Raw genomic sequence first — 27,920 nt, 5'->3', positions numbered from 1 at the left:
GAGTGGTGTGGAATGATAAAGCGCTAGATATCTGGTTTGCATTTCTTTATTCCTTTATCATTTCACCCTGGAGCTGCTGCAAAGGGGAATTTCCTGTCGCTGTTTCTTCCATGTGTGAGACAGAAAAATTGGACGGCCATAGACGACCCCCCCCCCAACACCTCCCCCAACAAAATGCAGTGCAGCCAATCACACATACAAAGCAACATACTGACAGCATCAAGAATAATGACAACCAGACTCTGCTACAGTTAAAACAGAAGGGCATAGAACTAATGCTGGGTCATAAGAAATATTTCAGTTCGTTACCATACGTATATACAGACAGATAGATAGACATATTTAAAACAGTTCATGTGACTACAGTGGTTCAACCTTAATGTTATGAAGTGACGAGAATACTTTTTGTGTGCCAAAAAAAACAAAACAACAACTTTATTCCACAATATCTAGTGATGGACGATTTCAAAACACTGCCTCATGAAGCTTTACGAATCTTTTGTTTCGAATCAGTGGTTCGGAGCGTGAATCAAACTGCCAAAGTCATAAGTGTTTAGAAATTTCAATGGTTCACCACTGGGGGGCGTGACTTTGGCAGTTTGATACACGCTCCGAACCACTGACAATTAAAGGGTTAGTTCACCCAAAAATGAAAATAATGTCATTTATTACTCACCCTCATGTCGTTCCACACCCGTAAGAGCTTCATTCATCTTCAGAACACAAATTAAGATATTTTTGATGAAATCCGATGGCTCAGTGAGGCCTGCATAGCCAGCAATGACATTTCCTCTCTCAAGATCCATTAATGTACTAAAAACATATTTAAATCAGTGGTTCAATATTAATATTATAAAGCCACAAGAATATTTTTGGTGCGCCAAAAAAAAAAATAACGACTTATATAGTGATGGCCGATTTCAAAACACTGCTTCATGAAGCTTCGGAGCGTTATGAATCTTTTGTGTCGAATCATGATTCGGATCGCATGTCAAACCGCCAAACTGCTGAAATCACGTGACTGTGGCGCTCCGAACCGCTGATTCGACGCAAAAGATTCATAACGCTCCGAAGCTTCATGAAGCAGTGTTTTGAAATCGGCCATCACTATATAAGTCGTTATTTTGTTTTTTTGGCGCACCAAAAATATTCTCGTGGCTTTATAATATTAATATTGAACCACTGTACTCACATGAACTGATTTAAATATGTTTTTAGTACGTTAATGGATCTTGAGAGAGGAAATGTCATTGCTGGCTATGCAGGCCTCACTGAGCCATCGGATTTCATCAAAAATATCTTAATTTGTGTTCTGAAGATGAACGAAGGTCTTACGGGTGTGGAACGGCATGAGGGTGAGTAATTAATGACATTATTTTCATTTTTGGGTGAACTAACCCTTTAAGTAAAGCTGACGATACTAAAATTTAGTAGAAACAACTCAGTTGAATTAAGTTCATGTAGTTACATGAGTTTTTTTAAGTAATGTCAACAAGGATGGTTTGAGTGAAACTAACAACAGTGAAAGTTAATTTTTTTGAGTGTAGATGGATAGACAGACAGACAACATGATACTGATGTAAGCGGAAATGGAAATATGTGAATATATAATGCACATACTTAGGTACATCAAAAGCGAAGGAAAAGGGAAAAACAGCTGGAAACATCTGCTTCTGGGCTCCTTGTCCAGCTACCCCTTCCATTTTTGATGTGGGATAGAGAGAAAAAGAGAAAGGGAAAGAAAAAACAAGGAGCCAGTTACCCAGAACTTCAAAGCCGTTGCCTAAATGTGCAAGCCCTCATTAGTTCTGCAAGCCTAACCAACCCGACTTATGATTGTGTTTGCTGGGGTGCACTTTGGCAAACACTTCAGAGGAGAGGCTCCTTTAAATTATAACTCCCACCCCCCCATCCCAGCTCTCCTGCTCCCACCCCTACCCACTGTAGCCTCTTCTGCCCACCCCATAACCCCCAAAACTCCCAGTGCACACAAACACAGCACTCCCCCCCCATACAGCACTCCACCCTATAATCTGGTGTGCAGCTGCAAGCATCTGCTCCACTCCCTCTCTCTTTTCCTAACCACTGAATTGATAAACACATCGATCATAAACCCACTGACACAAGGTTGACCGTGTGAAGCGACACGGGGACCAAGTTTCCTTTTCATCTGGACTACGTCTGGGCAGGCAGTGTGTGCACAATTACTGTTTAAAATAAAATTTTAGCAGTCCTAAAATTATTAGACCCATAAAGATTTTTGCATGTCATGAAGCTTAGTGTATTTCTTGTATTCTGTTTAACCATATGATCTTTACTCTATGATCTTTGGCTTCACTACTGATAATCTGGCATCCAACTACTAAGTAAGTAACTACTGAGTTGGCAGCATGAGGAAATCAGATAGTTGCTGCCAAGTTCTGTAATTTGGCAGCATCTAGTAGGTTACTTATTCATTAGGTTCAGTCATAGCTGAATAATTAATCACAATATGGAAATGTGCTTCCAAACATTTGCAGCAACAGATCCTTCAGTCATAAATTATCACATAATACACATTTCAAAATGTTATCAAAAGGTACTAGTTATTGAGACATGAGACAAAACAACTTTACCTGCCAACTTAAAGGGTTAGTTCACCCAAAAGTAATGTCATTTATTACTCACCCTCATGTCGTTCCACACCCGTAAGACCTTCGTTCAACTTCAGAACACAAAATAAGATATTTTTGTTGAAATCCGATGGCTCATTTAGGCCCAGCAATGACATTTCCTCTCTCAAGATCCATTAATGTACTAAAAACATATTTAAATCAGTTCATGTGAGTACAGTGGTTCAATATTAATATTATAAAGCGCCGAGAATATTTTTGGTGCGCCAAAAAAACAAAATAAGGACTTATATAGTGATGGCCGATTTCAAAACACTGCTTCATGAAGCTTCGGAGCGTTATGAATCTTTTGTGTCGAATCAGCGGTTTGGAGCGCCAAAGTCATGTGATTTCAGGAGTTTGCCGGTTTGACACGTGATCCGAATCATGATTCGACACAAAAGACGCTCCGAAGCTTCATGAAGCAGTGTTTTGAAATCGGCCATCACTATATAAGTCGTTATTTTGTTTTTTGGTTTTGCTTTATAATATTAATATTGAACCACTGTACTCACATGAACTGATTTAAATATGTTTTTAGTACATTAATGGATCTTGAGAGAGGAAATGCTAATGAAATATTCCATGGTTTCTACAAAATAAACCGGAAACCGAGGGTAACGCGGGTATGATGCAATTGACAGGCGACTCATCACACGTCCCGGAGCCTTGGTTAAAATTGCAATTTTATCACGATTTACACATAGTTGGAAACATTTGAGATATTGTAAGTACTCAAGTGAACAAAATATATAACACTGGCCTAGTGGTTTTTGGATATTTTACTGCAAAAATCTTACATAATGTCGCATTGAATATGGTACGAGTTTAAGTCACACAGAGACTCTGGTGAGTTTTTTAAAATCACATTTTAGTGCTTATATTTTGTCACAAGATTTATATGCTATATCAACAAATTATAAAGACATAGTTTGAATTGTTTAGGTAATTTGAAGTAGCAATGCTTATAGCCTAGGTAAAATTTCCCTCTGTTCATTTATAAAGATCTTACATCCTCGTTCATACAGACCACCGCTTGCATGAGCTTCATTCATTGACATTTTGAATGCACATACCAGGATGCGCTTCGCTGTTATCGCGAGATCTTTAACGCGCTCTTGCTCATTCCGCTGATATCGCGAGACTGGAGTGACTTGCGTGAAATTATCCGGTGTCGGTCTCCGAGGTGAGTAGGGATGCTGCAAAACGTGAAAATAAAATAGGCTGTAATTTCTTCTAAAATAGATTAGACGTTGCTGGCGAAATGGTAAGCTATATGTTACATTTTGTTTACACGGAATATCTGAGAAATGTATGATTTATCAATACTCAGGCCGGCGCTTGCTGCTGTAGTATTTCTACGTCGTGACAAAAATAAAAGGTGTTAGACGATTAAACAACATCACTGCCTGATGCGACATGCGCCGGTTTACCATGCGAAGCCAGTTCTGTTTTACAAATGATACAACCTGATTTGAACATCTCTTGCGTATTCATTAGCAGCCCACATATGTGTAGGCTGACATTAGACATCAGTTCTTATTTCAAGGTTTTTAAGATTTTAAACGATTAAAAACCATCTGATTCTGAAACCTGAATGTGGTCAGATCCGTAGTTCTGTTGGAATTAAATTGTGATACAAATCACCAGTTTCAGGTTTTCTGGCATTTAAATGCTCCACTCATGATGTTGATGTCATCACCGTTTTATGGAGGATGAGAAACCTCTCTTCCTTACAAACACTTTAAAAGAGTCACATCTCATAAATCTGTCAAGAAGCACCTAAAATAAAGCAATACTATAATAGTTATTCTAAAATAAATAGGTGTTTCAAATTGCATATTATAAAAAGCAATGACACGTCAGACTGGACTAGGGATATAGTCTTGTAATTTTTACAGATTTTTTTATGTATAGCCTACATATTGTCCTTGACTCAGTGTTCAATACACATTTATTTAATCAGTGCATGATGACAGTTATGAGTCATCTGAGATGAATTTGCAGATTAGCGCTCTTCACTGTAAGGCTGGTTCAAGATGACCTTACACTAACATGACATCACTGACTCTGGTTCTGTTTTTAAGGATTACACTTTGTTGCAGGCTCTAGTAACTGCTTTTTTTCCAAATGCAAAGTAAGCGTTATTAGTAAAGAGTACATATTTTCCATCTGTATTGATAATTGAAATCGTCAGTATTTTCTTACCTGAAATGTGGTGCTCTCTGTGAAAGAATTATGATATTTGATTATGATAGTTAAATATAATCATTGCAGAGGGGTTTCCAGAAGAGTCTATAAGAGGAACATTGTGATATTTGTAAGGGTCAATGTGGACTGATGTCACTGTGTGAAGTTAAAGGTGCAATAAAGGTGCAATATGTAAATAAAGGTGCAATATGTAAGATTTTTGCAGTAAAATATCCAAAAACCACTAGGCCAGTGTTATATATTTTGTTCACTTGAGTACTTACAATATCCCAAATGTTTGCACCTATGTGTAAATCGTGATAAAATTGCAATTTTAACCAAGGCTAACGGGACGTGTGAGGAGTCGCCTGTCAATTGCGTCATACCCGCGTTACCCTCGGTTTCCGGTTTATTTTGTAGAAACCATGGAAACACCAAAGACGCTTTAATATTTACATGTTTTATTAGACAAGGGAACAACTGTTTTGATATTTATAAACAGAAAACTAATTATTGTTATATAGCTCAACACGTTTAGTCTTATTGTTTAAATCTAATTTTCTTGATTTTTTGCGAATGCTTTACCATGCCTCAGAGAAAAACACTATTTTGTGAAGTAGCTAACATAGCATAATCAGATGCAGCTTTATTTTTAGTAACAGTAATACAGCATTTTCTCCATCATACAATACGTTTTAAAATGAATTGCGTGCCATTTATCAACACAAGCCATCCAGCATTTAATATGATATTGTAAAATCGATCTATCTTACTGCAGTGTGTAACAGTGTCTCACAGCAGCCGCCGAGCGAACGCGCAGAGTAACGTTATAACATCATTTTCAACACACTCAAATGTATCTAATATGATAAACAGAGCTGTGTTACCTCATACTCATGACTGGAAAAGCGGAAGCAGCGCCGGCGACTGTGGCATAATAAAAGTCCCGCTGCTCGTGAGGCGTGTGTTGCGCAATCGCTCCAGCGGCCTCGTTCAGCTCCCACAACACTCGGTCCTGCTCTGCTTCAGACTACAGTAACGTTAATAATCGCATCCATGAACATGATTTCTTCCCGAGTCCTATCCCAATTGTTTTCCACCGGCTGTGAGGTGAAGACCACATGTCCCAAGATTCCACGCTCAAACTTGACGTCATCAAGCTACGCCTTTGTTTTGAATAGGCCTCTAGCGACCTCTTGCGGACAGAATTCTTACATATTGCACCTTTAAGAGAAAACAGTGCTCTTTTTGAAAGGGCCAATGCCTTTAACTGGTAAGACAGTTGTCATTTAAGAAAACTGACCCAATATTTTGTCTTTTTATATTGGTAAAGGCTAACCAGCTACCATGGGGAACATTTTTGGCAACCTTTTGAAGAGCCTCATTGGGAAAAAGGAGATGCGGATTTTGATGGTTGGGCTGGATGCAGCTGGGAAAACCACAATCCTGTACAAACTGAAGCTGGGAGAGATAGTGACTACCATTCCTACTATTGGTGAAGCACATTTTCAGACTTAAAATGTTTAATCGCTTGATTATTATTGTAATATTTTCCTCTTACATGGAGACAAAATCTACGTGAAGTTGTAGACAAAGTCTACTATACTCATAAAGCATAAATTCATGTTTACCAGTCTTGCCAGTGTGTAATTTGTGTCCCATTTTGCTGTTTTGTTACTAGGTTTTAATGTAGAGACTGTTGAGTACAAAAATATCAGTTTTACAGTGTGGGATGTTGGTGGCCAGGACAAAATCCGACCTCTGTGGCGTCACTACTTCCAGAACACACAAGGTGAGAAGAGGACTCATATACACACACACACTAAACACTAAACACACAAATAGGTTGTTAAACAAACAGCCAAACATCTTGCAAATCATAAACGATGGATGTGACATAAACTAAAGCCTGAAAAGTCTACAGTCAGTAAGACAGTAAGTTTCTAATGCTCACCAATGCTGCATTTATTTGATCAAAAATACAGTAAAATTACCCTTCAGGAATCATTCTATGCTGAATTGCTGCTCGGGTAACATTTATTATTATCGTTATCAATGTTTAAAACAGTTTTTTTTGTGGGAACTGTGATACATTTTTACTTTTGATCAATTTAATGCATCCTTGCTGAAAAAAAAAGTATTAATTTGTATAAATTTGATTTGTATAAGTTGTACATACATCAATAGAGGAAAGAAAACAATGCTTTTAATGCATCTGAATACATTTTGCATTTAAATTTGCATTAAGATCTCATATTCAAGGGTCACATTTTCCCCTGTTAATAATTACTGCCTCTCCATAACCACATTTGTACATAATTTCCCATGGATTTTGAAGGTCTGATCTTTGTGGTGGACAGCAATGACCGTGAGCGAGTGAATGAAGCCAGAGAAGAGCTGATGAGGATGCTGGCTGAGGATGAACTGAGAGACGCTGTACTCCTCGTCTTTGCCAACAAGCAGGCAAGAGCTTCTTTATGCTTCTGCTGTGTTCTTCAAATCAGAAACAATTTATGTTAGCATTGCATTTGCCATCTACCAATACAAAGCAGCCCTAGTATGTGCATCAGTTTCTTCGTTGATTTGTTGACGGTGATCATATTGAATTATTTGGTGATGTCCCTGCTGAGGTTGTGGTTCATTATTGTAGAAAACATCATATGATGCTGAGCAGTGATCAGAATTCAGCAAAGCAACGTTTGTAAGTCTGGTTCCTCAGGGTGCCTCTGTGTGTTTGCCTCAGTCTTCCAGATGGCAGAGGTGAAAGCAGACTATTTTTGGGCTGGATGAGCTCTCTGATGATTTGCAGAACTCATTGCCGGCAGTGGTTGTTGAGGTCTGCCGCTGATGTGTTGAGCAGTTTTGACCACCCGCTGTAGGTCTCTTTGATCTGATGATGTGCAGCTGCCGTATCATAGTGTGATGCAGTAGGCCATGATGCTCCCAACACTGAATCTGTAAAAGATCTCAAGAGAAACATAGACTTTTCGGTGTGTGCAGGAATTATAGACACCTCCAGGAAATGAGTTGAGGAACTATGGGAAATCCTCTTTGATACCTAAAGCTGCTGTCCTATAAGTTTGTCTGTAACAGCCCTTAATGGTTTATATAATGGGGTTAACAACTCAAGCCGGGTGCACACTGTACGATTTTGGCCATGATTTGGACTTCTGAGACAAGTTTTGCAAATTCTAAAAGATTCCTCGGATCCTAGGCCAAAATCTTTGATCGTTAGTTTGACAGCCGATTAATGACCACTGCGATCAAATTTTACCTAAATTCTGGCAGCGTCAGAAGTTTTGAGGCACAGTCCTGCAGTGTGGCTTCTCCTACGACAACCGTCAAATCAAAAACCAATATGAGCGTAGAACCTGATTATGCGATTAGTGATAACAACAACGAACCACCACTTGCACACATGAGAAGCCATGATCAAAATGCTAGAGATTGTGCACCCAGGCCAAGAGAGATAGTTAGACTGTCTGAAGTTGGACGTCACTGATATTACATTGTTTGAGGGCATTTATTATGATTGTATATCTAATTGTGCATTGTCACATTTAGGTTACTTTTGCCATCACCTAATGCTCACAAAATGTGCTCACATGTTAATATTTAAACACTACTTGTTTAAAGGGATAGTTCAAAAAAAAATTGTACGGCCATTCCTGGAAGCCAGTGATTATAGTTTATAAAGTTTTAAATATGGATATTTTTCTTACAAAAACCCATGGCTTCGCTTCCGACAGCATTTATTAACCCACTGGCGTCGGATGGATTACAGTAATGATGATGGATGCGCTTTTTGGAACTTCAAAAACTCGGTTTCAAAGCTGGGCAGAGCCAGGATGTTTTTTTAAATAACTCCGATTTGTTCAGCTTAAAGAAGAAAGTCATATACACCTAGATGTCTTGAGGATGAGTAAATTATGGGATAATTTTCATTTTTGGGTGAACTATTCCTTTAATAACACAGTTAAATGGAATCTTTAGCAAATCAAAAAAAATTAATATCCGTCTTTCATACTGCACATTATAATGTTGTGATGCCTAAAATCAATGCATTTAAAACAAATTAAATTAGTGTTTAATTCAATTGTTTTATTTTATTTTTAAAATGTATAATTAATTTATTTTAAATTATAAATGTATAATTTTTAGATTTTAAATTATAAATGTATAATTTTTAGATTTTAAATGTATAATTTATTTAGACAAAATAGTATAGAATTTTAATTTCCACCATAATATGAAAATAATTATCGGCTATGTTGGCCAGAATTATAATAGCAGTGCATTCCTAGTTCCCTTGTGATTTATAATTCATTTAATTTATATTTAATATTAACTGAGTAACTAGAATAGAATTTTAAAGTCAGCATGAAATGAAAATTTATCTATTTGATAAATGCATGTTATAGATCTTATTGTGAATGATTCATCCATTTATATTTCATTTTTTTATTTTCTTTCCTTTTTAAAAAGCTTTAGCTTAGATTTTTTTTATTATTATTTATTTATTTTTTATCATTTTTCATTTTCTTGTAATGTTTAATCTTCCAGTGAAAATGACAGACTTCCCTCTGGTGACATATGCCAGACTTCTCCAATTATTTATTCGGCTTAAACCCCGCCCCTTTCTTACAATCGACTGCAAGCTACCAATTTGATTGAACCAAGTCTTTGCAACTAAATGATCAATGTAGGCTGTATACATAGTAAGATTTGTAGTTGTATATGTTTCTTTCTCACTCTACAGGATCTGCCAAATGCAATGAATGCTGCAGAAATCACAGATAAGCTGGGTCTCCACTCCCTGCGCCATCGTAACTGGTACATCCAGGCCACTTGTGCCACCAGTGGAGACGGCCTGTATGAGGGTCTGGACTGGCTGGCCAACCAGCTCAAGAACAAGAAATGAGGCAGGCTGGATCCAAGTGGAACCGGTGGGAGAGGAGTCACCTGAGTGACAGCTCGTCAGGGAGCACCAGTGGTTTCCAAGTTTCTTTCATTCTGTTTACAAGTTGAGACCAACGGGAGTCGGGTCATCTCAGACAGTGTAACCCCTCGCTACGCCCCACATAACAGATCCGTGAGATGATTGGGGTAGCACTAGCACCCGTGATTCATATTCATATTTACTAGTGAATATAGACATGTTTTACTATTCTTATGTGATTTAAACATTTCTTGCGTCTGTACACTGTAAATGTATAAAAGACAGGAAGTGAGTGAAAAGCTTTTACTTATTATTACTACTATGGAATATGGAGGTAACGCTTAAATGCAGGTCATTTAAACTATATTAACTGCACTGATAGTTGAGAAACCTGTTGATTCAGTTTCCTGAAATATTTAAATAAAATCAAGTGAAATAATATTCAGAAAACAATGGAGAAACATGTTGTGGTTTTTGCTATAGTGTTGTTGTTTTGCTACTGAAAATGAAATAGAAATGCATTGTGATTTATTATCAGCATATCAGCCAGACTTCATGACTGTCCGTGTTACAGAGCGGTGGTGATGCTCTTACTGCATGTATCCACACGATAACCAGTGTCTCTGCACAGGTTGCTGAGCAAGCTTTGGTTTGTAAATAGATACAGGAGCCGACTGTGGATCTCTCGTCTTGGCATGCGTACTTCGCAACGACTAAATATCACAGTGTTTGTGTACAAGAACTATTTATTTTGAGTAACTGTTCTGTTGTGTCGCTAAATGCATTTGTTTCACAGATTTGTTTCACTTGCACGCTGTTCGTCTGTGTCGTGACATGCTCATTGAATGTGTCAGCAGCACTTGTGTTGCGTTTATGTTATAGTGACTTTTTGCTAGTGTTGCATGAGCAGATCTGAGGAGAAGAACAAGGGTAGATCTCTATAGTCATGTGACTGGAGTAGCTGATTAAAAAGCATTTGGTTCGCACAAATGCTGAAAAGAGTGACTTTACTAGACACGGGTACTCAAATATGGTTGTGTGTGTACGCTCATGAATGACTAAGTGTGTTTATATATTTTGCACGCTTAATAAAGTATGCACTTAGATAATTTATTGTGAATATCTATTATTTCTTGTAAAATGTGTCCATACATTTTTTTGTACCTTGCATTGAGATGCTATGAAAAAAAATTCTGTGAGCATTAAAATCTTATTCTAATTCATCTTAAATTGCACACAAAATCATTTTCAGTTATCCAGACTCAAATTTATCCATATATGCATCTCTTTAGCTCCTCAACCTGTGTTGCTATTAAAGGTGCAGTGTGTAAAGTTTAGCGGCATCCAGCGGTGAGGTTGCGAACTGCAACCAACGGCAGTTCACCCCTCCCTTTCGAAGCAAAATAGAGAAGCTACGGTGGCCGTTTGGCCAACACAAGTCAAAGGTGTCGTCGTCTGATACAGCAGAGAGTACATTAGCCAGGCAAGCAATGAGGTTTCTTCTTACTTCTAACAAAGAACGGTCTCTGCTTCTAATAAGCCAGACGACTCATTTTACTACTTCTTCTTCGTGCGTATTCAACATTGTGACAATGCAAGCTGCTTCTAAAAACACGAACGATTTAGAAGAAGAACAACATAGTGATGAAACGCACTCTGTAGAGTGTTTGTCCGTTTAGGGCTGCTGTAGAATCATGCCGGTACATAATAGCGACTTGACATGGAGGAGGGACCCGCGGTGTATGAGATAGAAATGACTCATTCTAAGGTAATAAAAACATAACAGTTCCTTATTTAAGGTCTTTATGCACCACTGAAAACATAGTTATGTATATTATATTGCATTTCTGTCAATAGATCCTCCAAAAATGTACACATTGCACCTTTAAAAATCACTTTCATTAATTTCAATAAAGCTGAAATAAAATAAAATATAAATAAAAAAAAAAAAAAAAACGAAAATGAGAAATGTTGTCTTGGCAATGAAGTGAAATAACATAACAATGTCATATAACACTTTTGACAACTTTTTTTCTCCAGTTATTAGACTCCAAAATAAATCATTTTAAAATATGGTGGAATAATAAAGAAAGAATATATATATATACACACACATACATTATATACATTATATTTATTTATTTAACACTATCAGATAGTGTTTCTTTTTAAACAATATTCGATGAATATTTAATCAAATATTTAATCTTATATTACGTTTGTGAACACATCCCAGCAATCCCATTCAGTATTATTTTAGTATTGTCTGTATACTATTATAGTATTTATAAAAAAAATTAGTTTTTATTTTCATATTTTCAGTTTTCAATTTAGTTTAGTTTAAATTTTTCTCATTTGTGTTAGTTTTTGCTTTTTTTAGAATTTAAACTTATTTTTTATTTAACAATAACAACGCTGATCTCATTTAATTAAACAAAGTCAGAAGTGTTAATATGACAGGTGCTTGAGTACATATGCGTACGTTTTAAATAATACAACAAAAACCACTCAAAGTATTTATAACCCAAATGAACCCACATGTCTGACGAAGTTCATCTAGTATAATTGCTTCCATTCTGGGATCTTTTTTTTTCTTCCAGAATTCAGTTTACACACACACAGTCATTCAGCGGTTTAGTATACAATTATAAAATTTGTTTCTGCATTCTGATAACTTTATCTGACACCACAGAATGTGATAAATCTTATCTCTGTGTGGTTTTGTGTTTGTGAAATTTTCATATTGAATTTTCGTATTGAAGGCGCTTCATCTGCTCTGTGTGAACACTTATGGCTCTTAGGCTCAAAAAAGCCTAGAAATAATAAGAAGGGAAGTCTGTTTGTTTAGCAAGATGCCCAGTACCTCACCCCCTTATTCTGTGGCAAATCCCACACACCTCCCCGCCTGCCCTCACAGTGTGTGTCTCCAGGGGCGTGACAGCAGTATGTGGGTCAGGGCTGCTCCCTGGGTTGCTAGCCCCAATGGCCCCCTGCAGGCCGCTGATAATAGCGGCACCATGGCGGGTGCCATAGCTGGAATTCCCTCCCGTAACCGGGGCGCCCTCGCCCAGGGCACAGACTCACTGGCAGCAATGCTGCAATCAATTCATCAATCTGTGATGGGAGCTGCGACCACTGAAGCCAGGCCAGCCCACCCCTCATCCAGGCCATGGCCACCAGCAATGAGGCTGAGAGGCAGGACTGGGGAAATCAGGAGCTGGATGGTGTACAGATGATTATTTAGGGGGCTGCTGAGTGGGGGTGGTATTCAGTCACAGCAGACGGGCATAATGAGAGTTGTTTCACTTTGAGCAGGTCCTGAAACAGGTGAAATTAGTACATGGGGTGGCAAGCCTTAAAGTGATAGTTCACCCAAAAATGAAAATTCTGTCATCATTTACTCACCCTCGTGTCGTTCCAAACCTGTATGAATTTCTTTCTTCTGCTGAACACAAAAGAAGACATTTTGAAGAATGTCGGAAAACAAAAAGTTGAATGACCCCATTGACTTCCATAGTATTTTTTTTTTTTTCCAAACTATGGAAGTCAATGGGGTCCATCAACTGTTTGGTTACCCATATTTAGGGGTTCGAGCACGAAGTGCTGAAACCCTATTGTAATTGTAAGGATTTTTATTATTTTTCTTATGCCTTAAAACTGATCGGGCAGCCCGAACCGTAAGGCCGAGAGACTTGAAACTTTGTCAGATGGTAGTAGTCTTGCTCGCTACTCAGATACCCAGACTCGTCCAAATCGGCCAATAGGTGGCGCTACAGCGATCAAAATTGCAAAATCGCTAATAACTCCTACACCGTTTGGCCTGGAGTCAATCCTTGGCTCAAGACGGACAAAACGAATATCTCCGATTCCAATTTTCCGCCATTTTGAATTTTGTCCAAAACCTACTTTTGCGAACTAGTCCTAGGTTTTTCGCCCGATCGGAACCAAACCAGTGCAGAAATGTTCTCTGGAGTCTGAATATCAAAAGTTATCAAAAAAAAGTTGAAATTTTGATTCACGGTCGCTAAGGGGCGCCAAAATGTACGATGTGGGCGGAGCCACTTTTACTAAAATGGCTATAACTCGAGAACGAAATGAGATATTGGCACCAAACTTGGTACAAGTGTGTAGGGGCTCAATCTTTGGTCACGATAAAAAAATTGCGTCGATTGGACACTAGGTGGCGCTATAACTTGAAAAAAACTTGAAAACAGCTATAACAATGCAACCGTTAGTCCAATCGACTTGAAATTTCGCATGCGGTGTCTTGGTCCAAGGGGGCATGATGGTCAATGAGGACATTGGCGTATCTCAAAAAACATGGCTGCCATCGGCCAATGAATTTTGAGCACCTATTAGACAAGGTTAACAGAGGCTGATAGGAATGAAACTCGGTGGGCATGTTCGACTCATGGTCCTAGAGGTCTGTAAGAATTTTGAATGAAATCAGCCACTAGTTGGTGCTAACAAGTTTTACGCCTCTGTAATCACGTGGTGTTTTAACAGATCCACATAATATGCATATCATTTGATAGATCTCCACATTCTGAACAACTTTGCCTCAAGAACCAATGCTGTCAATCAAATCGTTCATTAATTATTCGCAAATATGTGAAAAACCTATTTTTGCGAACTAGCCCTAGGTTTTTCGCCCGATCGGAACCAAACCAGAGCTGGACAATTCTCTGGACTTTCTAGATCAATAATTATCAAAAAAAAGTTGAACTTTACCCTTTGGGTCGCTGTAACAGGATCATTTACATAATGGGCTTGGCCAAATATACTCAAAAGCCTATAAATCATTAATGAAAACTCAGAACTTCACGAAATTAGGTGAACACATGCAGCATATGACTCTAAAGAAGCATGCCAAGTTTTATGGAGAACGGACCATAGTTGGCGCTATAACTGTTAAAAAACTTTAAAAAACATATGTTTTTAATGGTTTTGGATGAAAATGTATACAACTCTGGGTGTGGTCGACTTATTTTCACGGGAGTCACATGCTTAGACTCCTGAAACCTTGATGAACCCAACGATACCAGACTTGTCAGGTTTCAGCTTATGGTTTTTGCTACGTTGTTTTTTAGTGCTTAAAAAACTTTTGCGAATATCTTCGAAACCGTTCGACCGATCAAGACGAAACCAGCATAGGAAACACGGAACCTAAGTTGGTTTCCTAGATATCAAAGCCCAAATGTCAAAATTTTGATAGGAAGTGGCAAAAAAATTCAATCATAGTCTCTCATGGGTTAATTTTTTATGCTCTCAAATATATAAGTGTCTATAATTTCAAAACGAAATGAGATATTTTCACCTAAATTAACACACATATGTATGGGCACACTCTGAGGACACCCCCAAAAAATGGTGGAGATTGCACAATATGTGGCGCTATAACTTAAAAAAAAAACCTTCAAAAACCATGTTTTTCCTTACTAAATTGCCTGTATTGGCAGTAAATGGTCTTTTCCATCTATGATCCAAGTGCTTACATGCTATAATAAAATATAAATATAATACCTTTTTACACATGTGCTTAAAGGCCTTAAAGTGTTTGAACCCCGATGACTGCTGCTCGCAGCTATATTCTTCAAAATATCTTCTTTTGTATTATATAGATATTACACATAATTGTAAGTGTTTTATGGACATGGGTGTGCAGTAGGTTATCATTACTGTCAGTTTAAATCTTTCTCTGTAGTTCCTCAAACAACCACTATAACTACAAAATCAACTCGAACTGGTGAAGATGTTTCAGCAACATCCTTCAACATTTAGCTGATGCCTCCATCTGCTGGACTACAGACTCTAGTGTTACGTCACTCAATTGGTTCTGGATATTTACTCATTTTCATTTATGGATTGGTCTACATTTTGGAAAAATATACAGTGGTTTGCTTCACTGCAGACAGGATATAACAGCCCACACTATACTTAACACACAGTAGTAGTAATAAAGCTAAAACTATAACAGTAGTAAAGTTTTGGCAGCAACATTTTAGATTCCCGAAAAAAATTAAAAAAATAAAATAAAATAAAAAACCCCGGCAGATGTATAGTTTCTACATTTGTGTAGACTATTTGTTTTCAAAACAACAAAAATATTTTACTTTACAAACCATAGTTACGCTGATCTAAAATAAAATTAATTAATTAATTAATACATACTTAAATAAATAAGTGAGTGAGTATAGTGATTATTAAATATTAAGTTTTGGAGGGTTTTCCTTTCTTTTCTGTTTTATTTTGGGTACGGGCTCATCTGAAATCTCTGCCGTCCGAAGGAAGACCGACATGCGAAGCAACTTTATTGTTCCATCTCCCGCAGACAGTGGTCGCTGCACGGGCGGATTGGGATGGATTTATAGCACGGGAAATCGCTGCGTTATGAATTTCATAAAATCTTTGCTCCTCGGTTGTGGACTGTATTCTTTCGAGATCTTGCCAGATTTGTTTACTCACTCTCCTCTGTTAAATACGTAAGAACGGAAGAAGTGTACGGTTTTTGAAAGCATCTTGTTGTTTGTAAAGCAGGCCGCGCAGGCCTCGGATTTTCCTAAAATTTCGTCCGGCATGGTGCGCTCGGCCCACGGGAAACTCGCGGCATTTCTCACCCGGTAAGACCCGATACAGCGCGCGCTGCAACAAGTCCTTTTGTTTTGCTATGGATCGTATAATCTCAACTCCATATTTCATATTTCGGCTACATTTGAGGTTATATTAGTGAGTTGCTCAGTAACGTATCTTTGTTGTAGTGTAAACACAAAGATTCACGTAGTTAAACGTTGACGAGCATGCTATGTTATTAGCAGCTAAGCTAGCTAGCAGCTCTTATGTTTCAACGAACTGTTTTCTGCTATCACAGACCGCGTTTCTAAATCAAAAACATTTATTTTTTCACTTACAAAATCCAGTGGACAAAATTAAATGAATTGCGCGTTGTAAATAATAGCTTTTATAGTTATCATTCGCATCGTTCTAGTGTAAGTCAGCTTTATCTCTGCAGATCTGAGCTATGTGAATTAACAATACAAAGATGAATAGTTAGTGTTTATGTTATTACTTTGCGATTTATTTGATTAATAATTATTTTAAGTGTCACTTTCATAAATGTGCAGTTTTTATAGCTATAATGTGTATTAACGTGTTATAACTCTAATCCCAAATACCTCTCTCTCTGTAAATAATCAACAGGACCAGATAGGCTAGGGACAGGTGTTTTAGAGATAATGTTTAAAATTCTGCGCAATTTGATCATACAGTATGTAGTTATAACGTCTTTTGTGCTGTAGCCTTCATTGTATAAAGACTTGTTTGAGACTGAATAGGAAGCTTACTCAAGAGTCTGTTAACCATAATAAAGGCAGCAGGTGCATTGATGTAATATTTTAGCCAACCAGATGACTGAAATTCTCCTTTACTCTCTCAACAGGTGCCGGACCATGGTATGCACCTAGCACCCAGTTTGACCTGCCAGCGTACTTCATATACAACACACTACTGTGGATACAACGGTCTTTACAGCGCTGCAAGCTGATTGGTGAACCACTCTGAAGTGAAGTTGACGTTCCACAGAGGCAACTAAGTGAACTGTGGTGCCAAAACAGTATCATATTATTTAAGACTTTTTTTTTTATACTGACATTTGGCCAGGGACTTTAGAATGGCATCTGTTCCCGTTTACTGCTTGTGTCGTCTCCCTTACGATGTCACCCGATTCATGATTGAGTGTGATGTTTGTCAGGACTGGTTTCATGGCAGGTGAGGTTGCATTTTTCTAAAATTGCAATTAAATTATCTCTTTTTTTGTAATTTATATGATGTAATTTGTTTGCTATTGTAATATACTATTTGTTCTTCTGTAGTTGTGTTGGAGTGGAAGAGGATAAAGCGGCAGAAATTGACCTGTATCACTGTCCTAACTGTCAGGTGACCCATGGACCCTCTGTCAGTAAGTGTGGCAAACATCCTAAAATCTGTAAACACTGGCTATAGTTACTTTAAAGTCAGCATGAAAGTGAAGTACTGATAGTCTTTTCTTTCGTATTGTGATGTATATTCATGTAAAATGGCTTACTGAACAAAGAAAGATAAAGGGCGGGACTTAATTTTGTCCATCTGGAATTGATTGGATAGTTATGGCTTGCTATTGCTGTGATCTCATGTGAGTGATAGGTCGTCCCGCCCTCACGCCTTTTTAAATAAAGATTGAAAGGGCAAATGAATTAAAAAAGGAATAATGGATGTGCACATATACATCATTTAAAATAAACACTGCAATATTCAATGAAAAAAGAATCGTCAATTTTTATTTCATGGTGACTTTTTTTTGTTTTTTCACTTGTGATAATTAATCAAGCACAGCTAGTAATAAAAATAGACAGCGGGACCATTTACACCCACATTGTGGAACACAAACACATTAAAAATATAATTTTAAATCAAATAGCTCAGAATAGACTAGCAAACCTGTAAGCTTGCATGATTAGTAACTATGATATCTGCTTCTCTCTCAGTGCGCAAACGACGGGGCGCTGTTAAGCACGTTGATGCTGGTGTGGGGAGAGACTCGGGACGACCTGTGAAGACGGGCAGCGCTCAGTTTGTCAGGGAGCTACGCAGCCGCACTTTTCCCAGGTATGGTTTATTCATGTGTTATCTCTTACTGAGTTACAGGACACTTATTGCCAGGTTAAAATTAGGCCACTAGGTGACTCTGCTTTCTTAACCCAGATTCATTTAGCTCTGATCAGACTTGAAGCGATGATTCATACTGCTTGGGTTAGCAGTCTGTGGTGTTATTGGATTAAAAAAAATGTTTCAAAAATGCACAGTGATGAGTATGCTGATATTTTTAAACATTTGTATTTAAGTGCTGATGAAGTCCTGCTGAAGCCAACCGGGGCCCAGCTCACCGTTGAGTTTCTAGAGGAGCGCTCTTTCAGCGTCCCGGTCCTGGTCCTCAGGAAAGATGGCCTGGGCATGAATCTGCCCCCGTCGTCCTTCTCTGTATCGGATGTAGAGCATTATATTGGTAATAACTCTAATCACATCTTCAGTGTGCTACGTTTTCAGTCGTATGTTTGTGAAAAGTCATGTTTAAATAGGAATGTAATGTCCTATGATTGTGTCATAGGGGCTGACAAGGAAATTGACGTGATTGATGTGAACCGTCAAGCAGACCTGAAGATGAAACTGGGAGAGTTTGTGGAGTACTACAACAGCCCAAACAGGGACCGAGTTCTCAATGTGATCAGCTTAGAGTTCTCAGACACCAGGTACTTTTTTGGGATGTGTTCATTTACATCCACAATTGCTCATCTGAATGTGTGCGGCTGTAGCAGCGGTGCATTGAAGTCAGCGTGAAATGGAAATTCACCCTATGTGTTTTCTAAATGCAAAAACGAATCATTACTGCATATTGTTTGTTTTTTTTAAATTTGATCCAAAGATTTGTTACTATTTCTGCTACATCTTTAAAGGGGACCTATTATGCAAAATTCACTTTTATAAGGTGTTTGAACACCGATGTGTGTCTACAGTGTGTGAGAACAACCAGCCAATAATGGTAAAAATCATACCATAAATTAAAAGCAGTCTCTTCAAAAGAGCTGATTCAGATTCCTCCCTATGATGACATCATCGTAGGGAGAAGCCCCGCCCACAGCCGGTGACAGTCTGCCCTATTAGCATAGACACAGCCCTGAGTGAGAAGCACAGAGTCGGCCTTTTCTGTATCCTTGCTGTAGCAGCTGGAATTTTACAATGTCTGTGCCAAAGAGGCATTACAAGTGTTGTGTTTTGGGATGTAACAATGAACATAGAGTCTCCATAAACTCTCGCCATCTGAGGATATCGTGGTTAAATTTCATTTTCAAAGGAAATGTCCTGAAGGAAATTGGCAAAGTCTTATATTTTTGCTCCGGACTGCTTCACAAAGAGGGTCTTTTCAACGCTGGATTTTCACAAAGGTTGATTCTGAAACATGTAAAGCTGAACACCGCTGCTGACAGTTTGACATTTTCGGTGCGTGAGATTGTCCTGTTTTGTTGTTGCCGGTGTGCCGGAACATGAGCTCTTGAAGCTCTGCCCTCTTCTTGAAAGGAGGCCGGGAGCATCAGCTCATTTGCCATTTAAAGGGACACACAAAAATAGCACGTTTTTGCTCACCCCCCAAAAGTGGCAATTTTAACATGATATAAAAATTATCTGTGGGGTATTTTGAGCTAAAACTTCACATACACACCCCAGAGACTTATTTTACATTTTGTAAAAAGGGGCATATTTGGTCCCCTTTAAAGAATTAAATTAAATGAAAGAATTTAAAGGCAACTTTTCCAAGCGCATTTATCTGTGCAAACTGTCTAACCATTTTTTGTGTCTTTCCTTAGGTTGTCAAATCTGGTGGAGACACCAAAGATCGTGAGGAAGCTGTCATGGGTGGAGAATCTCTGGCCTGAGGAGTCTGTCTTTGAGAGGCCTAATGTGCAGAAATACTGCCTGATGGGAGTGAAGGACAGTTACACTGACTTTCACATTGACTTTGGAGGAACCTCTGTGTGGTACCACGTACTCCGGGTCAGTTATTCTCTATAAAAATCGTATGTAGTACATTATCTGTCTCTGAGAGGAGTAACTGCATTTCATTACTCCAGAAAGCATCATGCTTTGTCTTCTAGACCAAAGAGGTCTTATATATTTGTTTTTATACATGTCAGGGTGAGAAGATCTTTTACCTCATTCGTCCCACTGCTGCTAACCTGTCCCTTTTTGAGCGCTGGAGTTCATCCTCCAATCAGAATGAGCTGTTCTTTGGGGACCAGGTAGACATGTGCTACAAATGTTCACTTAAGCAAGGAAACACCCTCTTCATCCCAACAGGTACAATATCTATTTCTGCCGGTAGTAAGATGCACTGGGATTTATTTGCTATCACACGTGAGTGAGAAACTACATTTAGATTAATGTTGATTCCTTCTTTGTGCCTAAATTTCTTGATGTCAGGGTGGATTCATGCTGTCCTGACCCCTGTGGACTGTTTGGCATTTGGCGGAAATTTTCTACACAGCCTCAACATTGACATGCAGCTTCGGTGAGATGATGTGTCTGTTCATCTTCTTACGCTAAGCAGTACTGCACTGGGCTTTTTCATTGGTCAGTTTTTCCTTTCTTTTCATCAGAGCATATGAGATAGAAAAGCGTCTGAGCACGGCAGACTTATTCAGGTTTCCAAACTTTGAGACGGTGTGCTGGTATGTTGGCAAGCATCTGCTTGATACCTTCAGAGGTGAGGCTTCTCCTCATAAAGCAAATGGCTGTGTTCTTTACTGCTTTTTTTGTTTTTTTGTTTTAAACAGTCTTTCATGTACTTTAATTATTCTGTTTTTCCAATCCACTTAAGGTCTGAGAGAGAATCGACGGCATCCTGCCACTTATTTGGTCCACGGAGCCAAAGCTCTCAATAATGCTTTCCGTAGCTGGACACGGAAGGAAGTAAGTGTAATTATATTACATGTAGGACTTATGATTAGCATGGTATATACATAATATACTCATGATATATTCATATATTTAAAGTCAAGTAGAAAAAACAATGAATCAGTTCAAACCGTTTGTTAGTTGATTCAAAACTGTAGTTCAATGATTAATTTGCATCATCACTCAAAAGTGTTCACTAAAGACCCAGTTTGAATATATGTTGGTAAATATTGCTGATAATTGGAGACTATAAATGAGAATAATATCTTTTTTGGAGATTGGAAAACAAGATTTTTACTTGTAATGTTTTTCCCAGTGTAATTCGATTAGGTGTTTTGCTGAAATTGTTTATTCTTATTGTGGAAAAAACTCTCTTATTAATATTAGATTTACATTGAATTTTGTCAAAAGGCTCAAAAATATATAGAATCATATCACAAAGAATATTATATCTGTCATATAGCCCTGAATAGCACACTAAAATTACATAAAGTTTAAAATATTTGCTGTATCATTGTTTTCTACCATCATAAACTATTTCATTGCAATTATGTGCGATGACACAAAGCTTATATTGGTTGTTTTTGTGATATTCAGTCCCTGGCTGAGCATGAACATGAGATACCGGAGACCATAAAGATCCAGCAGCTAGTGAAGGACCTGGCTAAGGAGATACGCCTGGTTGAGGTGAGAGTAGCTCTGGCCCATTTTCAATGGAAAAAAGGTAGTGATTTGTGTCCTGCATCTGATTTTTGTGTCTCTTTTTGCAGGATATCTTCCAGCAGAACATCGGCAGGAGTGGGACACCCTTTGGTGGCTCTCAGGGTCTTCCCTCTCCTCACCCCAAAGCTCCGTTGAACACATCCCTTGCTTTTGGCCAGCACCTAGGTAAAAAGAGAGGTCCCAAGCTGAAGGACGGATTTGGAGGAATGGGCATAGGCCCTCCGGGAGCTAAGAAAAAGAGCCAAAAAGGCAAAGAGATAAAGACAGAAGCCGGAGAGCTGGACCTACTCGAGATTCATACTAAACACACGCTCAAGAAATTCCAGCCAGGGTGCAAAGTCAAAAAGAGCAAGGTAGAAATTATAATACATTTATGAATCATTATTATGTTTATTACATTACCATTCAAAAGTTTGGGGTCAGTAAGAATTTTTTGTTTGACTGATTAAGAAAATTATTTTTAAATCTTTGTTGGAAATTAAGCTGAAAAATTAAATATCTAAATATCATCATTGTAAAGAACATAATTTGTCTTTTCAGCTTGAGCTGCCTGATGACTGTCTAGATGACTTCGAAGAGAAGATCAACAAAAGCAAGCTCAAACTTGTGCTGACTAATGGAAAGATACAAGGGTAAAATGATTATTTTCACCCATTTCCCTGACATGAGTATTTTTAATCCTGTGCGATGACACACTTATTTTTCATACCTCCTCTTCTTCTTGTTTTAGGAAGAAAGGTCGTGCTGGCAGTGCAAATGGAGCCGGGAGTTCGCTTCAACAGTTCCAGCCCCACATGGCTACTTTGTCTGACTTTGATTCAGAAGATGAGCTTCAGATCGATGAAACCCCTCCACCTCGCCGTAGACCATCTCTGCCAAGCAAGAAGAAGTTAGCTGGTAAAAGATTTCTCCCATTTATGTTTTTGTTTAGCTAATAACGTCAACATCTTGGTACAAACTAATACTTGGCTAAATGTTCTCATTAAGGTCTACCAAGGAAACTACCTCGGGCCAAACCATGCAGCGACCCCCACAGAATCCGTGAGCCAGGAGAAGTGGACTTTGATATTGAGGTATGCAAGTCTCTTTTAGGCAAGCTTTAGATACATCTCTAGATGTCTGGTTGTCACTGGTTCTGTATCTTATTGTTAAATAGGAGGATTACACCACAGATGAAGAGATGCTCACAGTCCAGGGTGTGAAAGGTGGAGCAGGTGGGATTTTAGACTTGCTCAAGGCAAGCAAACAGGTGGCGGGTCTCGATTCTGTACTGAGGTACTTCATACTCACACTTTATATACTGCATGCTGGTCATTATTAGTCTTTCTGTCATAGTGAAAATTGTAGATGTTTGTTCTTATACTCAATTCTGTTGATTCTCTTTATCATCAAGTGAGGAAGCACCAGCCTCCCCCAGCACCCGTGATGCTATCCAAGGCATGCTTTCAATGGCCAACCCTCCATCTTCCTCATCTTCCTCCTCCTCCTCCTCTCCTCTATCTATCTCCGGAGGTGAGATGCTGGGGCTTTTAAAGGAGAAAGGCGGGAGAGCTGGGTGGATAAGTGGAGTCAAGAAGAATGAGAAGAAGACCACCATTCAGAGGCCAGGGAAACGGCCCATCAAGCGTCCAGCACGGCACCTCAGTGATGAAGAAAGCTTGGATGAACAGGAGACCCTGGGTACCTGTTTTAAAGACTCTGATTACGGTGAGTTCACAGATTCTTGAACATTTACACAATGGTTGTTAACATACGTAGCAGAGGAAATACTGTAAACCAAAGTGATTCTGTTTAAAGAAGAATCTCTACACTCTTCTACAGTTTATCCGTCGCTAGAATCTGACGAGGAGGATCACATCAGCAAGTCCAAAATGAAAAGAAAGCGAAACTGGGATGATACACCTTGGAGTCCTAAAGGTAACCACATATATGATATTCATTTTTTGGAGCATCTTATTTCTGAACATTTCTAGACCTCATTTCTTCATACGTCCTCAGCCCGTGTGACCCCTACACTGCCCAAGCAGGAGCGACCGGTAAGAGAGGGTGCCAGGGTGGCGTCTGTAGAAACTGGGCTTGCAGCTGCTGCTGCCAAACTGGCACAACAGGTGAGATTCTGTTCCACACTATGCCAGAACCTACAATTATGTTGAATGTGTACCTTTTATAAGTGTTCATCTTATCTTTTTCAAAATATCCTTTAAATTCAGTCAAGTCATATTCGTTCATTTTAGTCATTCGTTTTACTCTAAAATGGCATCTAATTTTAGTCTTTGAAAAAATAGCATTTTAGTTGACAGAAATGCAAATGTAAACCAAATATTAACTTATATTTGATGTATTATTAAATGTATAAGATACATCATTGTATAAATGAATGAATAAATTAAAACATGTTTAAACATTTAGCAAAAACAACATTGAAAACCTGATTTATTTATTATTTTAGTTCTTCGCCCTCTGTGTTTTATAGATGTTTTAGTGCACTGTTGAGGAAAGAGCGTGTTCACAACGTGAGCTACACATTCTGATTAGCATGTTTTTATTTTTTTTTTTTTACAAAAAACGCCACTGATCAAAAATTTGGGGTCAGTAAGGTTATTTTTTGTTTTTGAAAAACATCTCTTATGCTCACCAAGGCTGCATTTATTTATTCATTTTTAATCAAAAATACAGTAAAAAAAAAAACAGTAATATTATGAAATATTATTACAAAATTTAAAGGTACACTCTGTAACTGTAACTCGCTGCTTAATGTTTTTGTGGAATTTTTTTTTTTTTCAGGATTCTTTGCTAAATAGAAAGTTCAAAAGAACAGCATTTGAAATTATAATCTTTTGTTGCTTTAATACCAGGAACAGCAGAAAACCATAACCAAGAGAAGATACACCAAGAAGAAGGTCCCTCAAGAGAAGGTACATTCTGCAGCTGCCCAACTCCAGCGTCAGCCGGACTCTGCACCCGTGTCTCCTCCGCTGCCCTCTGAGCCTCCTGTGGACTGCATAGTTGAAGAGAGGAGAGTGGAGGTGTACTCTGCCAGCCTGCTGGACCACGAGTACACCGCAGGACCAGGCCCGTTCAGCCCTGGGGGTCCAAGAGGAAGTGGCGCCATGGCCCCTGGCGTGTTTCTGACTTCAAGACGCCCCTCTCTCTCTCCTCAAAACAGCAGCAGCTACTCTCCCTCTGCCCCCTCACCCGGAGGTCTGGCGACTCCAACATCAGCAGGAGTGTGTCAAGGTATCTAGAATTACAGGATAGTACCTGTAACTGTGATGTGCCTTGGAATCAAACTAAAATTTGATCTCTCTTTCCTTCTCACAGGGAAACGTCCAAAGAAAGGACTTGCCACAGCTAAACAGAGACTGGGAAAAATTCTGAAAATACATCGAAACGGCAAGCTTCTCCTGTAGATTGATAATATGGAGAAGAGACTGCAGGGAACAATAGAGGTGGAGAAAACGAATAAGGATGAGAGGACCTGAAGTTAAATTATGTGACTGTTTTATGGTTAATGTTCTGCTTGCCTGGTTTTATTTGCTTCATCAGGGCGAAAAAGTGAAAAGAATGGTAACTTGCTGTGAGAAAATTCAAGTGAAATCCATTTAGCATGGTGTTTTAGAATAGAAATTTTATTTGAAAAGCAAATAGAGCTAAACAGATGGATACATTAAACTATTAATGGATACCAGTGAGTGATGACTGTAATATTGGTATTTTTTTTCCAACATTTTCAGTGCTTCACCTTTAAAAATGAGCTGCATACATGTACACTCCACCTAAACCCTCTTTGTCTCATAGTTAATATTTAGTTTTAACATTGTATATTTCTAGAAAATAGCTAAATTCCGAGGAGCACTTGATGTTAGATCAAATTGCCTTCACAAACAAGATTACAACATTGTTCAGAAGATCTTTGACTGGTTTATTTGAAGATTTGACTTCCCAAAATTAGGATTGAGATTGTTGTTTGTTCTGAAATGTCTATTTCTTCAGTCTATTGCTCAGCAATTTGTAACGTCCCAGTCTAATCTCCTCCTAAAGCCATGCATATTATTTGTTTACATGCTTCATCTAGTATGTGTTCATATCAAGTTGTTTTATACCACAGAAGGCGATTTGATACACCATTGACCGTAATTGCTGTAGATGAAGTCCTGTAGTAACGTCTCTTTGCTTGTTAAATAATGTTTTTACCGTAGTGTACTAACACATTTTTATCAACAAATGTATTTTAGATGTGTATATATTTTATATAAGTTTGTCTTGTTTTGTTTTGTTTGTTTTCCACTCAGCATCATGGGCAGTATGATGTCCTGCCAGCGTTTGGCCGTAGTTGTCTTGTTGTCCATCCCATCTCTAGTTCAGCTCCGAGTGTAACCGTAGGGTTGAGTTCAGTGGTACACATTTTAGTAATTGTAAAGAACACGGAAATTGATTTTAGAGCAGTTTGAGATCTGATGGGTGATTCTGTAGGTTCAGTGTATATATTTGGTGTTTTATTATTTTATTATTATCTTTTCTTTTCTTTTTTTTTTCCTCAAAAGGAAGAAATTGCATTGGAATCTTTCCTGGCACACCTTGTACAAAAATACTTACATGTTTTGAGTAAGTAACAGCATAAGAGTTGTTTAGTCAGTTTTATTTGTATAGAATAATTATGCTGTTATTTTTCATTGATGCTTATATTAGCAATGTGATAAAGTTAATGTATTCTATTGCTATGTCAATGTTATTGTTCATTTTATTTTCCCCCCTCCACTTATCAATAATATTAATTGTATTGTCAATATACTTTAGTTTTGCTTTTTTATATATATAAATACTCCATTCTAGAAGAGTTAAATATAACATTTTCTTGTAATTTTATGTAATGGCAACAATATTTTTTTAGTCTTCTCCTTTGATGATTATGTCCATAATCAGCACCAAAAATATTGATAAATCAGTGGGCCAGTGTAAATATTATTTTGCTGTATTTTTTTTCTTTTTCTGAAAATGTCACAGATCTTCACCCTGCCGAACTGTCATCATGCCATCCGAATGTGATTAGAAACTTGTTTTGAGGTTTGTAGAAATGTTTTGAACATGAAACAACAGAAGACAGTTGTTAGAATATCCTGGTAACATATTTTTTAGACATGATTCTGGAATTTAAAGGAAATTTCTGAAATATTTTGAGTTTTTTGTGCATTTGTTTGATTTGACTACTACTTCACATCATCTCTGAATGTACGCTCATGTTTTACTGTGCCTTCAGTAGTGTCCCAACCTCTCTTACTGAAACTGCATCTCTGCACATCTTTTGATACAAGTTTAACTTTGATGTCTACTGAGACGGATAATCAGGATCTTTGGAAAAACAGGAATGATGTGAAGCAAGCTGCGCAACAAAGAAAGTGTTCAAAAACCTCAAAATATACAAGGACTGACTTTTAAAGATGTTCTTATTAAAACTTACATTTACTTAAGTTATTCTCTTTATCATCTTGAGTTAATTGTGTGGATTTTAGGATTTATTTATCCTTTAACCATTTTCTTGTATGTTAAACGTTTATTTTGAACAATTAATGTTGATCACAGTTTCTTCTCAGGGTTTATTTTGTATCTAATATCATTTTGATAGAACCGGAGTGCACATTCAGGACCACTTAAACAAGTCAAATTTGAACCCATTTAATATTTATAATTGGACGTTGTCTTTTGCTATTGTCACCACCTTTGGTTTTTGGAACGGCTTGAGCAGTTTTTTCCAAATGACCTCTATTAAAAGATATTTTTAAAAATTGTTTGCATTTTTTTTTTTTTTTCATTATAAGCCTATTTTCATGTACAAGTCACGTGGTTAGTGGGTCAACTCAGCATTTACCCGCCGACTAGCTTCTTTGTCTCTTTCCATGGTCCATATATATTTCTATTGTGTGCCAGACGTTTAAAAT

General features: G+C 38.0%; 2 protein-coding genes across 3 annotated transcripts; both read left to right on the top strand.

Moving 5' to 3' along the window:
- The first annotated feature begins 3,725 nt into the window (after positions 1-3,725).
- On the top strand, positions 3,726-10,889 carry arf3a (ADP-ribosylation factor 3a). 2 transcript variants are annotated; one of them, XM_051879536.1, is made up of 5 exons: positions 3,726-3,837; positions 6,175-6,336; positions 6,523-6,633; positions 7,180-7,304; positions 9,601-10,889. In XM_051879536.1, exons 2-5 carry the CDS (start codon positions 6,189-6,191, stop codon positions 9,760-9,762), a joined length of 546 nt encoding a protein of 181 aa, XP_051735496.1. In that variant the 5' UTR covers positions 3,726-3,837; positions 6,175-6,188; the 3' UTR covers positions 9,763-10,889. The 2 variants fall into 2 exon arrangements, with proteins under 2 accessions (XP_051735496.1, XP_051735497.1); XM_051879537.1 differs by having other exon boundaries at positions 3,818-3,918.
- A 5,177-nt stretch (positions 10,890-16,066) lies between these two features.
- Positions 16,067-27,769, top strand: phf8 (PHD finger protein 8). The gene is made up of 22 exons (XM_051879534.1): positions 16,067-16,400; positions 17,216-17,544; positions 17,649-17,734; positions 18,300-18,420; positions 18,657-18,817; positions 18,920-19,061; positions 20,175-20,361; positions 20,502-20,664; positions 20,788-20,875; positions 20,964-21,070; positions 21,185-21,276; positions 21,859-21,948; positions 22,032-22,337; positions 22,525-22,616; positions 22,715-22,881; positions 22,972-23,057; positions 23,141-23,259; positions 23,378-23,691; positions 23,806-23,901; positions 23,983-24,092; positions 24,840-25,221; positions 25,306-27,769. Exons 2-22 carry the CDS (start codon positions 17,447-17,449, stop codon positions 25,392-25,394), a joined length of 3,096 nt encoding a protein of 1,031 aa, XP_051735494.1. The 5' UTR covers positions 16,067-16,400; positions 17,216-17,446; the 3' UTR covers positions 25,395-27,769.
- Positions 27,770-27,920: the final 151 nt, after the last annotated feature.

Source organism: Ctenopharyngodon idella, chromosome 22, assembly GCF_019924925.1.
Source record: "Ctenopharyngodon idella isolate HZGC_01 chromosome 22, HZGC01, whole genome shotgun sequence".
Classification (NCBI taxonomy): domain Eukaryota; kingdom Metazoa; phylum Chordata; class Actinopteri; order Cypriniformes; family Xenocyprididae; genus Ctenopharyngodon; species Ctenopharyngodon idella.
Note: the sequence above shows the minus strand (reverse complement) of the source record. Positions and strands in the feature narration are given on the sequence as shown.